At 36.1% G+C, this 12,894-nt stretch overlaps 1 protein-coding gene across 4 annotated transcripts in view; it reads left to right on the top strand.

The window, feature by feature from the left end:
* Positions 1-12,894, top strand: part of jvl (javelin-like) — a 130,850-nt gene that overhangs the window by 105,679 nt on the left and 12,277 nt on the right. For 3 of the 4 annotated variants that reach the window (XM_076534029.1, XM_076534028.1, XM_076534031.1), the window contains 2 exons: positions 10,279-11,649; positions 12,053-12,151. In XM_076534029.1, the coding sequence (XP_076390144.1) occupies positions 10,366-11,649; positions 12,053-12,151 (1,383 nt within the window). In that variant the 5' untranslated portion in view covers positions 10,279-10,365. Of the gene's footprint in view, positions 1-10,258; positions 11,650-12,052; positions 12,152-12,894 lie in introns of all 4 variants that reach the window. The other variant, XM_076534030.1, reaches the window with a different exon arrangement.

Genomic DNA, 12,894 nt, shown 5'->3' on the forward strand with positions numbered 1-12,894 from the left:
ATTAACTTTTACGGCGCTCATTTCAAGAACAATTAGACTAAACTCAATCACAAGTTCCATATACAACTGGAAATATCATAAATCAATACAAAAGCTGTTCTATATTTAGTGGCATGATTACATATTACACCAGACAATATTTCCCTGACCGTAACTTGGTTATTTTTTATACCGGAACAATTGTACAAGCAATTTCCTTAATGAATAGTCGCGGTGTTTATTACTCGGTAATTACAGAGTGGTAATGTAATAATAGCTTAATCATAACCCTTCGATATTTACTAAAAATAAGGCTTCACCTTAGTGAAAGTTTCTCGACCTTTTCTTTATCGTACTCTTTATACAACGTGTAATCGAATCATTATTTCGTGGAGTTTACTCGTTTGGAAGTTGAAACTCTTAATGATCGGTTAGACAGGATTCGTTCTTATTAATTTAAATGAGAGAAAAGTTTGTTTTCCTTTTCTAATGGGGAATCGATATTAACGGTATTAGAAACGTGTGATTTCTAATGCTGAAGAAAGTTGATGATCTCGATAGAAATTTGTAGTATTTAATAAATCTGAGCTATGCAGCTGGCTGTCGCAGAAATTATACAAGGTGACTCTAAAAAATGGCTAAAAAATGGTTTTAGAAAAAGTAGTTAGAAATTGATTTTAGAAAATGAAGTTTAAAAATGGTTTTAAAAGAAATTATTAAAAAATGATGTTCCAGAAAATGGTTAAAAAATGGTTTTAAAAAAAGTTTTAAAAAGATGGTTTTAGAAGAAATGGTTAAAAAATGATTTTAGAAAAAGTAGTTAGAAAATGATTTTAGAAAAAATAGTTAAAAAATGATTTTGACAAAAAAATGGTTAAAAAGTGGTTTTAGAAAAAAATGGTTGATAAATGGTTTTAGAAAAAATGATTAAAAATTGCTTTTAGAAAGAAACATTAAATTTTTTCATATTCGATTGTGGTTTTGGGAGAATTGAGTCTGAACGTTCTCCAGTACGTTTGCATGAAAAATAAAGAAAATTGTATATTTGTAAGAAAAATTGCAATTTCAATAACCTTACAGTAACTTCATAATTAACAAATGCTATAAATTAATGAATGCAAATAATAAGATGGATGAAATACATTATTTGTTATTATTATACTTCAAGATGTTGATATACTAACATATAGAATTGTGAATTTAATTAGATCAATACGAAGAACATCACTGACTGATAATTTTATTTAAACTTGAACACACTGAACACACACATATGTGAACACACATAAACGTCACACATGAACATCACTGATTAATAATTTTATTAGTAAGCTATTAAGAAAGTATTAGTATAAAACATTAGTTGCCAAATTAATCAGACAAGTGTGCAACAAGGTGATATACAAAATTTGCTAAAAAATTATTATATAAACACGAATTTTCAAATTCAGTCTTCTTCACAAACGAAGACAAACTCTCCGCCATTTCTCGAAGGAAATCTTCGCCATTTTCTTTCCATTTCACGCCATTTATTTCAATATGCAAAATTATGTACCACGATATTTAGGACACCCATGAAATAAATTTCGCCCATTGTTTTAGAAGTTAAAGTTCAAGTACGTTTATGGTGAAAGAGGACTTATCTCCATGCAACAAGTTTTCCAATAGCCACCGAAAAGGAGGCTCCGTGACATTTGCAGTCAATCGAGCTGTCTGCATCTTTTTCACCTGTTGTTCTGCGGGAATTATTACAAGGGGCACTTTGACACAAAAGCCCCGTTTTCTCTTACTTTCCTGCTTTACCGCTTGCCTAGTCGTGCCGTGCATTCAGATTTTGAAACATCGGCGGAAACGCTCGGCACGCACTCTTTGTTGACGGTTCTTTCAGAAACGACAGATCACCCGGAAGGATATTCGTAGGTTACAATGATTGATTCTAGTTTTTTCTATTTTTCTATTGTAATCAATTCTCATGTGGACGAGGTTTCTAATAGTGACCTTCTGCGCCCGAAGATATTTGTCCCAGTTGCGAGAAATGCATAATGCATTCATAGTGCATTCGTAATTTAAATAACTTTCGAAAACACTGAAATACTGTTACAAATTGCTATTTTGTGGTTTGTGTAAAGGTTGTAATAATTCATTTCTAAACTGAATATTTATGCGTTGATATTTGTGTTTATTTTGTAGAGATGATTTTATTCATCGAGGCAAATTTAAATGAATCTGAGTAACGGTATAAATAATGTATATGAATTATAAGAAAATTAAAAAAAATACATAAAAGAGTAATTTATATATATGTTTATAAAATTTGCAAAAAACACGTAAAAATATATCAACTATATAAAAAAAGAAAATAAGAGTGAAAAAGGAGAAATATATATAATAAAATATATAAAAAGGAGAAACTACCTTCATATTTCGAATCAAACTCAATAAATCACTTTATACGAAAATTGGCTGTCGCAAACATAAAACAGCAAACCCATATCAAATTTCCTCTATCAATAAAATTTATTTCATCCCCATAACCGATAAGACAACCGTCATTTTTTACCTGCACGATCATCGATAAGAGAAAAACCAAAAGTTTCAAATGAGTCTCGAAACGTCATAAGTTATCGATTCGTTCGAGTTATCGGTACCGAAACCGGGAGGTATCATCAATTGCGATCGTAGTACGAAGATCGATAAGATCGCGAATAAAACCGTGCGCAATTTCCGCTACCGATTCATCATCGATATCGATAAGAATTCTTGGAACACTCGGGTCATAGAGATTTTCATGTACAGTTATTCACATTAACATTCGGACACGGTACTCCTGCATTTCTTGTTTTGCATGAGAATTTAGATATATTAGTTATTTTGCAGAAAAGAACTCATTACAGCTTTTAGAATACAAGTTTTTGCTACGGTATTAGGTCAACAAGTTATTTCAAACAAAATGTATCTTGTCATACTTTGACCGGACTTGTGACGTACGAGTTGAATGCACTGAGTTCACTGTGACGAACTGAGTTCAAACGTGACGCACTGAGATCAAACATGACCAAACATGACAAATCCTCCCCACATTTTTGATACAATTCAGTTTAAAATTGCTTCAAACACCTTTGTCACGGCTGCTTGGACTTATGTAACAGCGTCATAGTTCCTTTTATAGCTAATTTCAGTTTTGGAAAAAGGAAATAATCACATGGAGCTAAATCAGGCTTTGGAAGATGTTGGAACAGACTTGTTTTTTCGCCAAAAATTCACGAACAGCGACAGTTCACATGGTGCGTTATCATGTAACAGAAACCAACTTCCCGGCGCTCGATATTCGGGCCTCACACGAACGATCCTCTTTCACAAATGTTCCATAACACCCAGATAATATTCGCCATTAACATTTTGTCCCTGTGGAACGAATTCCCGAAGTATAATTCCTTTAGAATCGTAAAAGCAAATTAACATTGTCTTCTCTCGGGACTTCTGGAATCGCAATTTTTTGATTTTGGAGAGCATGGAGATTTCCACGTAGCACTTTGGCGTTTTGTTTGAGGTTCATACTTGAAGCACCAAGTCTCATCACTAGTTACAATTGATTCCAGGAATGTACAGTTTCGTCTGGCTGCTTTGATAAGATCCTTGCAATATTCAACGCGAGCAATTTGTTGCGCTTGCTCGTGATTTTGTGACACGGTGACGAAAGGTTCTGTCGCATTAAACGCTATAAGTTTACAATTTGTTGCTCGATTCCAATAATGATTGTTGTGTTTTGTAGGGGAGGTACACTGTTTTCAAATAATATTGTTTTAATAAATGGCGCTAGTTCTTCTTAAATTTAAAAAGTTCCTTTACTTTTCTGACATACTGTGTAATTCTATTTTATACGTAAAATATAAGATGAACTTTATAAAAGTGTATCAAATAGATCATCATCAGAAGGAACATCATCAATATTGTTTCTACCAATTTTTATGTTTGATAGTTCTTTTGCACTGACAAGGATGTTCTTGTTCAGAAATGAATGAACATGGACATTCGTAAATCGCAGGACGACTGCACTTTAATAAATAGAAAATCAACTTTCACACGGCCACTGTCTTCTTGCAACATCCGTGTACCTTAGATAACGTTCCGATAACAAATACGCACTCTTACCTAGTAAATCATGTTCTGAAAACATTGGAAACGACGCGGTACGGCGACACGAAGCAACCATTGCCTCTGACACGTAATTACCGTGCGAAATAAAGTGTTCTCTCGCTTATCTAGCGATCTGCAACGAAGGAACGCGAATTTCATCGCTATTACTCATACGAAACAGAAGTCGAAATAGAAAGCAAGTAAAATGCAGTCAAGGATTAAAGGTTAAGGACTTTTATTCTTGAAACTTTCTTTCTTTCGAAACTCGGAACTCTTGAAACTTTGTCAATTTATCAATTCAAAAATGTAAAAATTTAAGAATGAAAAGAGTTGCAAATGTAGAAAGAATCTGAAAATTCGAAAGTCCTCATTTGTCTTTGTCAAAAGAAAGTTTATGTTGCATGGAAGTTCAAGATATACATGCATGAACATATGAGTACACTTATACACATATGTATCATATGAGTATACATATGTATACACGTATCATATGAGTATCCATATTCATGTACGTATCATGTGAGTATCCATATTCATGTATGTATGAATAGTGTACACATTCATATATGTATTCATATGAATATCCACATCCACATACGTATTTATATGAATATTCACATCGATATATAAATATTCACGAGTATCCCTATGCATATACATATGGACATGAATATACATATGGGTCCGCATCTACATATACATTGTATATGTATCATATGAATATTCACATCCATATACGTATCTGTATAAGTATTTACATTCACATATGTATGCATATGAGTATCTACATCCACATACGTATCCATATGAGTGTTCACATCCACATATGTATCAATATGAACCTTCATATGAGTATCTACATCCACATATGTATCAATATGAACCTCCATATGAGTATCTACATCCACATACGTATCATATGAATATCCACATCCACATATGTATCGACATGAACCTCCATATGAGTACCCACATCGACATACGTATCCATATGAGTGTCCACATTCACATATGTATCGATATGAACCTCTATATAAGTATCCACATCCATATACGTACTCATATGAGTACTCACATCCACATACATGTCCATATAAGTATTCATGCGTACATATGCATATGATTTGTCGCTATCCGCGGATTTCAGCATCCGCGAAAGACCTTGTAGGCAATCCCCGTGTACGTATCTCCTACTTAATGATAAACGGGGTCCCTTTCTCTATTATGAAGTTTGCAGCATCCTGTGTGGTTTAATAGTCGTTTATTTCTCCCAGCTTGTGCAATGGTTTTGTAAAGATTTCCAGTTGCAATTCAGGAAGTCGCCCGACTCGACGCGATATAAGTAATTGGTATGCTTCTGAGGGATCTGTGGAACACTGAAAAACGACGTGTCCGACTACGCACGATGAGAATAAAGTGACGAGAATCGGGTTATTGGGGCCTAATATCCGTCCGTTTCTCTTGAATAGTGTTTCCGTCACTGCATACGGTGTGCTGTTAGTTGCTATTAACACTTTGACACTTATGCACTTCTGTTTTTGTTGGACGGGAAGGGTGATTTATGTATTTCTGTATTTTCAAATATTTAAATTTTTATATTTTTGAAGTTTTTATGTTCAATTTTATTATACAGGAGGGAGTGGTTTATATTTTTCTGAATTTTCGAATATCTAAATTTTTATGTTTCTAAATTTTTCAATTCTTAAATTTTCATACTTCTGAATGTTCCAGTTCCCAAATTTTTATATTTCTGAATTTTTCAGTCCTCAAATTTTCACATTTCTGAATTTTGCAGTCCTCAAATTTTTGTATTTCTAAATTTCTATTTCAAGTTCTCAAATTCTCAAACGTAGAAATCCCTAATATAGAAATTTTCAAATTTCCAAATTTTGAAAAACGAAAGCATCAAATAATTACCAAAATTCCATATAGAAATCATGGAATCATAAGTGCCTATAAAACAATTTCAGAACAAGATCCTTCCAAAATGAAATCCCCCTATGTCGATCCTTAATTCCATTATATATTATACAGTTCTAATAGGTGGTACGTAATTAGAACAATAAATAGAAGTTATCGAACAATTCGATCCGGTTGAAAAGTCATTAGAATTGTATGCTATTAGACTGCCTCCTTTAATTGATCACCTGCTTTCTACATCGATAAAAAACAAAGTGTGTATTCCGTGATCACGAGTCGAACAATAGGATCATTAATTAATTCATTTTCTGTTAATTAAGAGCTTCGAACGAATTTCTGTTGCGAATCATCATGATTATTAGAAAACTTGAAGTTATGATCAAACTATTGGGGTTATTGAAAAATTTCATTCATCGATTCTTAATGAAACAATATTTTTAATAAAGTTAGTATTGCACTTTTGTTTTTCAAATTTCTATATTTCCAAATTTCTGCATCCTCAAATTCCTGTATTTGCAAATTCCTACATTTTCAAATTTCTACATCCCCAAATTCCCATATTTACAAATTCCTACATTTTCAAATTTCTACATCCCCAAATTCCCATATTTGCAAATTCCTACACTTTCAAATTTCTACATCCCCAAATTCCTATATTTGCAAATTCCTACACTTTCAAATTTCTACATCCCAAATTCGCATATTTGCAAATTCCTACACTTTCAAATTTCTACATCCCCAAATTCCCATATCTGCAAATTCCTACATTTTCAAATTTCTACATCCTCAAATTCCCATATTTGCAAATTACTACATTTTCAAATTCCTACATCCCCAAATTCCCATATTTGCAAATTCCTACAGTTTCAAATTTCTACATCCCCAAATTCCCATATTTTCAAATTTCTACATCTCCAAATCCTTGCATCCCTAAATCTCTATAACCCCAAATTCCTATATTTCCAAATCCCCATATTCCCAAATTGCTTCACCCACAAATCGCTATATCTCCAAATTCCTGCATCTCCAAATCGTTACATCCTCAAATCGTTACGTCCCCAAATCGGTATATTCCCAAATCGCTACGTCCCCAAATAGCCGCGACTCCACTGGGTCAGAATAGAAAAATCCCTCCATTCCCAAATCCCCATATTCCCAAATTCTTACACACCCAAATTGCTTCAGCCGCAAATCGCTATATCCCCAAATTCCTACATCCCCAAATCGGTACATCCCCAAATCGTTATGTCCCCAAATCGGTATATTCCCAAATCGCTACGTCCCCAAATAGCTGCGACTCCACTGGGTCAGAATAGAAAAATGGACGCCTCACACGTATTTTCGGCGGTATATTGGCTCTCGCGGTCGCACACCAATTAGGCCAAAAACAATGACAGGCAAACGTCTCGAGAGTGAGATAGAATTGCGTTCAGCAGTTGTTGTCATTATTATTCTTATTTGCCGAAATGTAACTGGAAGTGTTCGGTGGAGCTTCTTTTACTTTGTGTCACGCGCCATATCATGGGTTGACCTAAACATTAGTTATTACACCTAACCATTAATAAAATTGTACTTAAACATTAATAAAATTAGTTGCTTAGGTTGCACAGAATATTACAGGTTTCGTCAACAAAATTAAACGTATTAATCAATTCGCAGAAAAATTGCAAAACATATCGTCTTACCGTCCCCTATAACCGCAAACGGTTCAAGCGGCGTCTCGAATGATCGAAGGTTAATCGAGAAGGTACCAACTTTTGTGACTCACGGCATTATAAAAGAATATGTCGAAATCGTGTTCCCGGTACACGGTATTATACGACAATTACATTTATACGAGGTGTAGAACCGCAAGAAAGAACGAAACCGTGGTAGGAAAGAAATTGCACTTTCGAATGTAATAAATTGCCGATGCGATTTCGTGTTGCGAGCTGTAGGTACACGAAACTGGGGAACACCGTGTGCACATCCTGCACGCGACAACACCTGTCACGCGTGTTGCGTTTCGCGAGCATGTCAGCGATTAACATCTACCTTTGCACGTGTAATTTTCACTCAAGAAAGCTGACGTTTCTCCGCCGTCGGTGCTGTTCCGAGATGCAACATTGTCGCATTTTTTACCCTTGTCTTGAAATTACCCAGTCGTTTCGACACTGTTCATTGCTGGATAAACGATTTATAAATTTATGCGGGTTGGTGAGTTACGGATCCTTCGGGGAAAATAGGGATACAAATGATACAATAAGAGTTTATTGCTGCAAATTACTGGGGATTAGAAGGTGTGTGGATATAAGGGGGGAATGTGTAATGCGGAATTGTCGAAGGTGTGAATGTGAAGTGGAAGGAAAATTAGTGGGTTTTATATAGTTTGAAAGTAGGTAGAATTTTTGGGACTTGGGGATTTGGAAATTTAGGGGTTGGGGATATTAGGGATTTGGGGGATTTGGAATTTGAAAATTTAGGAATTTAGGAATTTGGAATATTAAGGATTTGGGGGATTTGGAATTTGGAAATTCAGGGGTTAGGGATATTAGGGATTTGGGAGTTTAGAAATTTGGGAATTTAGGAATTTGGAATATTAATGATTTGGGAATTTAGAGATTTGGAAACTTAGAAATTTGGAAATTCAAGGGTCTGGGATATTAGGGATGGGAATTTAGAGATTTAGAAATTTAGGAATTTGGAAAATTTGGGGATTTGGGAATTTCAGAGTTTGAGATATTAAGGATTTGGGGATTTAGAGATTTGAGAATTTAGGGGTTGGGGAATTTAGGGATTTTAGAATTTAGAAATTTGGGAATTTAGGAATTTAGGAATTTAGGAATTTAGGAATTTAGGGGTTGGGGATATTAGGGATTTGGGAATGTAGGAATTGATGGATATAGGAATTTGGGATTTTGGAAATTTAGGACTTTGTAAATGTTGGAATTTGTAAATTTGGGAATTTGTAGATTTGGAATTTTGTAAGTTTGTAAATTTGTAAATTTGAAAATTTGTAACTGTATAAATTAAAAAATTTAGAATATCAAAAGAAATTTAAGAACGTGGTAATTTTAACATTGATATGTATTAAAATTAATTTTGTCTCTGTGTATAATACTTCTATTCCTTTAACAGCTTTGAACTTAAGTACAACCTAACCTAACCATAAGTCCTATACATCCAAAATTAACCTCCTAAATTAAAAATCCAAATTCACACCAAAATCATTTAATTTCCAACAATTTCCAATATTCTCCTTACTTGTACATACAAAAAAATACCTGAATATTTTTAACAACAGAAAGTTTAAATAATAAAACAATTTAAAGCAAGACAAAACGAATGTTATAATTATATAAATATACTCACGGAAGAACGACTTCAATAAAGCGTATTACACAACGTTTCTGTCTCAGATCGTCTTATCTTCACGTAAGCAAAAGTTATAGCACATTTTAATTTCTGTTGGCATCGTGCACACAGTGAAGCAACGTATAAACACAGAATCAAGATTCATACAAACAGAGTAATTTTCTTACGGTTTCTTATTACTGCAATACGATACTGTTCGTCTGTACTCGTTCACCTGCTGATTTGGTTGTTGCAGTAATTGAAAGTATAATTAACATGTTTAAAACATATCACGAGACGCTCAAGAATGTATATCTATCTTAACGAGCTCCTATTTCTTGATTATTCGCAATTGAAGTCGAATAACTGTTGGTTGAAAATATTGCATAATAGTGCAGAGATCAGGATGTTCTGAAAAAGATGATTCCGTTTGACGTTAATTACGAAATAATAGTGATACGAGGCTAAAATTTATTGTCGAACAATGTGCTAATTTCTGTCGCTGTTTAGCTGAAAAATACACCGTGTCTCAAATATACTTTATTTCATAAATTTAGGAGGACCTGTAAAATAAATTATATTGCTGGAATACATCGTCCATATTGTTCAACATCTTTAGAACTAAAAATGAAAAATATTTAAACACCTAAAGAAAATCTGACATCCAAACTGCATCATGTTTCATCCCTTTCAGAATAAACCTGAATAAACCTACCTTTCAGAATAAATAATCAAGAGACCCATCTGTCAGGCCATGATGGATGATCCCATCCCTTTATTCAAATCCTTAAACAATGACTTTCCATTAAATTTATTTTCTCAAGCTAATATGAATTGGTTGTTAAAACAACCAAACTGCTATATAACATATTTAATTATCATTAAAAAGTTTTTGTTTAATTGTAACAGTGTGGCAGCGGTGGAGGATCGACGGAAGGCGTCGTCGGGAGCGTCAGTGGTAGCGGCAGCGGTGGTAACAGCAGCAGCGGCGGTGGCATGGATTGCATGCCCCTACGTCCCGGTCCTTTCCACTACCTGATAAGCGAGCAGGCAAAGTCCCTAGTGGCCCTGCAGGAGCTGCAGAATGAGGTCGGCGCCCTTCTCGAGTTCCGGGACCTCGTCATCGAGACGTTCCCAAACCTCCGGCACAAGATGGCCGCGACGGCGTCCGCGGGAGCGTCCGTGATGTCGTCCTCCTGCGCGCAGAATTCGCACATCCCTCTACCACTATCCAGCCCGTCATCTCGGAGGATCAACGAATGGGAGCCGGGGAAGGTTCGGAGACGAGTGCCTCGCGAGGGTGGCGAGTCGTCGTCGTCCTCTTTACCGAGGAGTCGTAGCAACTCGCACAGCGGTGGCACGAAGAACAACTGCAGCGCCACGGTGCAGGACTCTGGGTTCAGCACGGAAACATCGTCGAAGGACAGCGCCTCGACGGCTATAGCACCTAGACCGAACAGTCCGAGACCCACCGTGCTGGACGAGGCGGAGGATGAGTTGTGGAACCTTCTGGACGTGATACATCGCAAGGGAATCAGGCTTAGAGAGGAGGTGGAGTGTCTGCAGGGTCGCTTGGAGAGCGTGGCGCCCGAGGACCTTGCCTCCACGGACATCTTGGACGCGGTGAGGAAGGTCACGCATTTGGAGGACGAGAGGACGACGGTGAAGGAGGACGTTAAAGACGAGACGGATAGAGACTCGCAGGTGATAGCGCTCAGAAGGGAGAAGGAACAACTTTTGGATAAGGTAGCTGAACTCGAGGCGGAAACTATATCCAGTCGGGCCAAGGCGCAGGAGCTTCAGTCGGAGGTGGCCGCGTTGTCCGCGCTGAAGACTGGTCTGGAGGATCGACTGAGGGCTGGACTGAACGATACTTCCTCGGATATCCTCGCACCGGGTGCACAAAGACTGCAACCAATCGCACCCGTCGTTTCCTCGCCGAAGAGTAATAATGTTAGCAACATTAAGAGCAAGTCCTCGGCGTTTGCCTCGGTGGCCAGCTCCGGGAAGGCTCACAAGAGCAGATTTCGGACGAGGACCATCGAGAAGAATGTTCTGTTGGATGTGAACGCTCATAACGAGGAGCTGAGGGATGTCGATGTCGAGGCGAGCGTGAACGAGAGGAGAGCACGATTGGGCGCGTTGGATTCCGTCCTTGGATCACCCGCCAGAGTGGCGCACGTTAAGGACGTCGACTCGAAGAAGATCGCTGCTATTCTTCGAGAAAACTCACCTATTGAGCTGCAGCGGCATTTAATCACTACTACCGTCCATAATCAGGTAATCATCGAATTTTTTTTGAGAAAATTGCTCTGAAGTAATGTAATTTCAAGTGTTCGTTCAATACGTTCGCTGTGGATGCAGAGGGTTTAGCGATATGTGTGTAGGGATCCACATTGTGCTTAATATTATGAACTTGTACTGTTAATCCTTTGCTAATTATACCTGAATACAATTATTAATAATGAATTATTATTAGTAATATTATTTTTATTACCAGATAGTCTTCAGTACTCAGCGAACGTGTTGCATCCTGTACACTATGCACAATTTGATCAAATATGTAAATGAGACATCAAAATGATGTAAATGAGAGATTTCCTGCATGTTTATTTTTTAATAGAACAGTCTTATTCTGTACAATGTTAATGAAGGTTTTCAATGATTTACCGATGAATTGCAGGTCCTACAGAAAAGGTTAGATGAAGTAGAAAAAAGCACAGAAACTCTGTCGGAACGATTAGACAAGGCACGCGAGGAGAATGATGACCTACGTTTCCAGGTAATATATTAAGACATACATGTCATTTTAATCACGCATCTATTAAGCACTCTTATAGGATCCTCTCAAGAATAATTAGTCGAGACATCAGTGATATGGAAAATTACTTCTCTAATTACGAGTTGTGTTAGAAAAATATTTGCTATCGTGGATTTATTACGTGTATCAGTAATTTATGTATACACGAATGACACGTGTGAATTTTGCATTCAATATTTTTGAGTTTTATAAATTTTAAAAGGTTAAAATTTAACCTTCTAAATCCTTATTCAAGAGAAATTTTGTTTAAAAACTTAGATTAAAACAGAGTTAATAATTATTCAAAATTAAGGCGATCTCGTTTCAATCAACTTAACTGAAAGTTCAAACTCTCTTACTGTCAAGATTTAAATTTTTCAATTGCAGGAAATTTTGTAAATATTCAAATAACTTTAGTTTAAATATTATTATACTTCTTGGCGTAGGAGGTCGCCCAACGATGGCCGAATATGAATCTAACCTAACCCATAACCCATTGATTTTTCTTAGGGCGTCTACCAAACCGAGCGATCATTATCACTCACGTTACTTGCCACTCAAAACCCCATAAAAATTATTTCAAAATTGTTAGTAACATATCCGATTATCGAAATTAGAGAAAACCCTATTCTGAATACAAATTAACAGTTTTATTTTCAATTTGCAATATACTTTTTCATTGGACTTTCAATGAACCAATATCTTTTAGAATTTTTCAAAAAATC

The sequence above is a fragment of the Megachile rotundata genome, chromosome 7, assembly GCF_050947335.1.
Source record: "Megachile rotundata isolate GNS110a chromosome 7, iyMegRotu1, whole genome shotgun sequence".
Taxonomy (NCBI): Eukaryota; Metazoa; Arthropoda; class Insecta; order Hymenoptera; family Megachilidae; genus Megachile; species Megachile rotundata.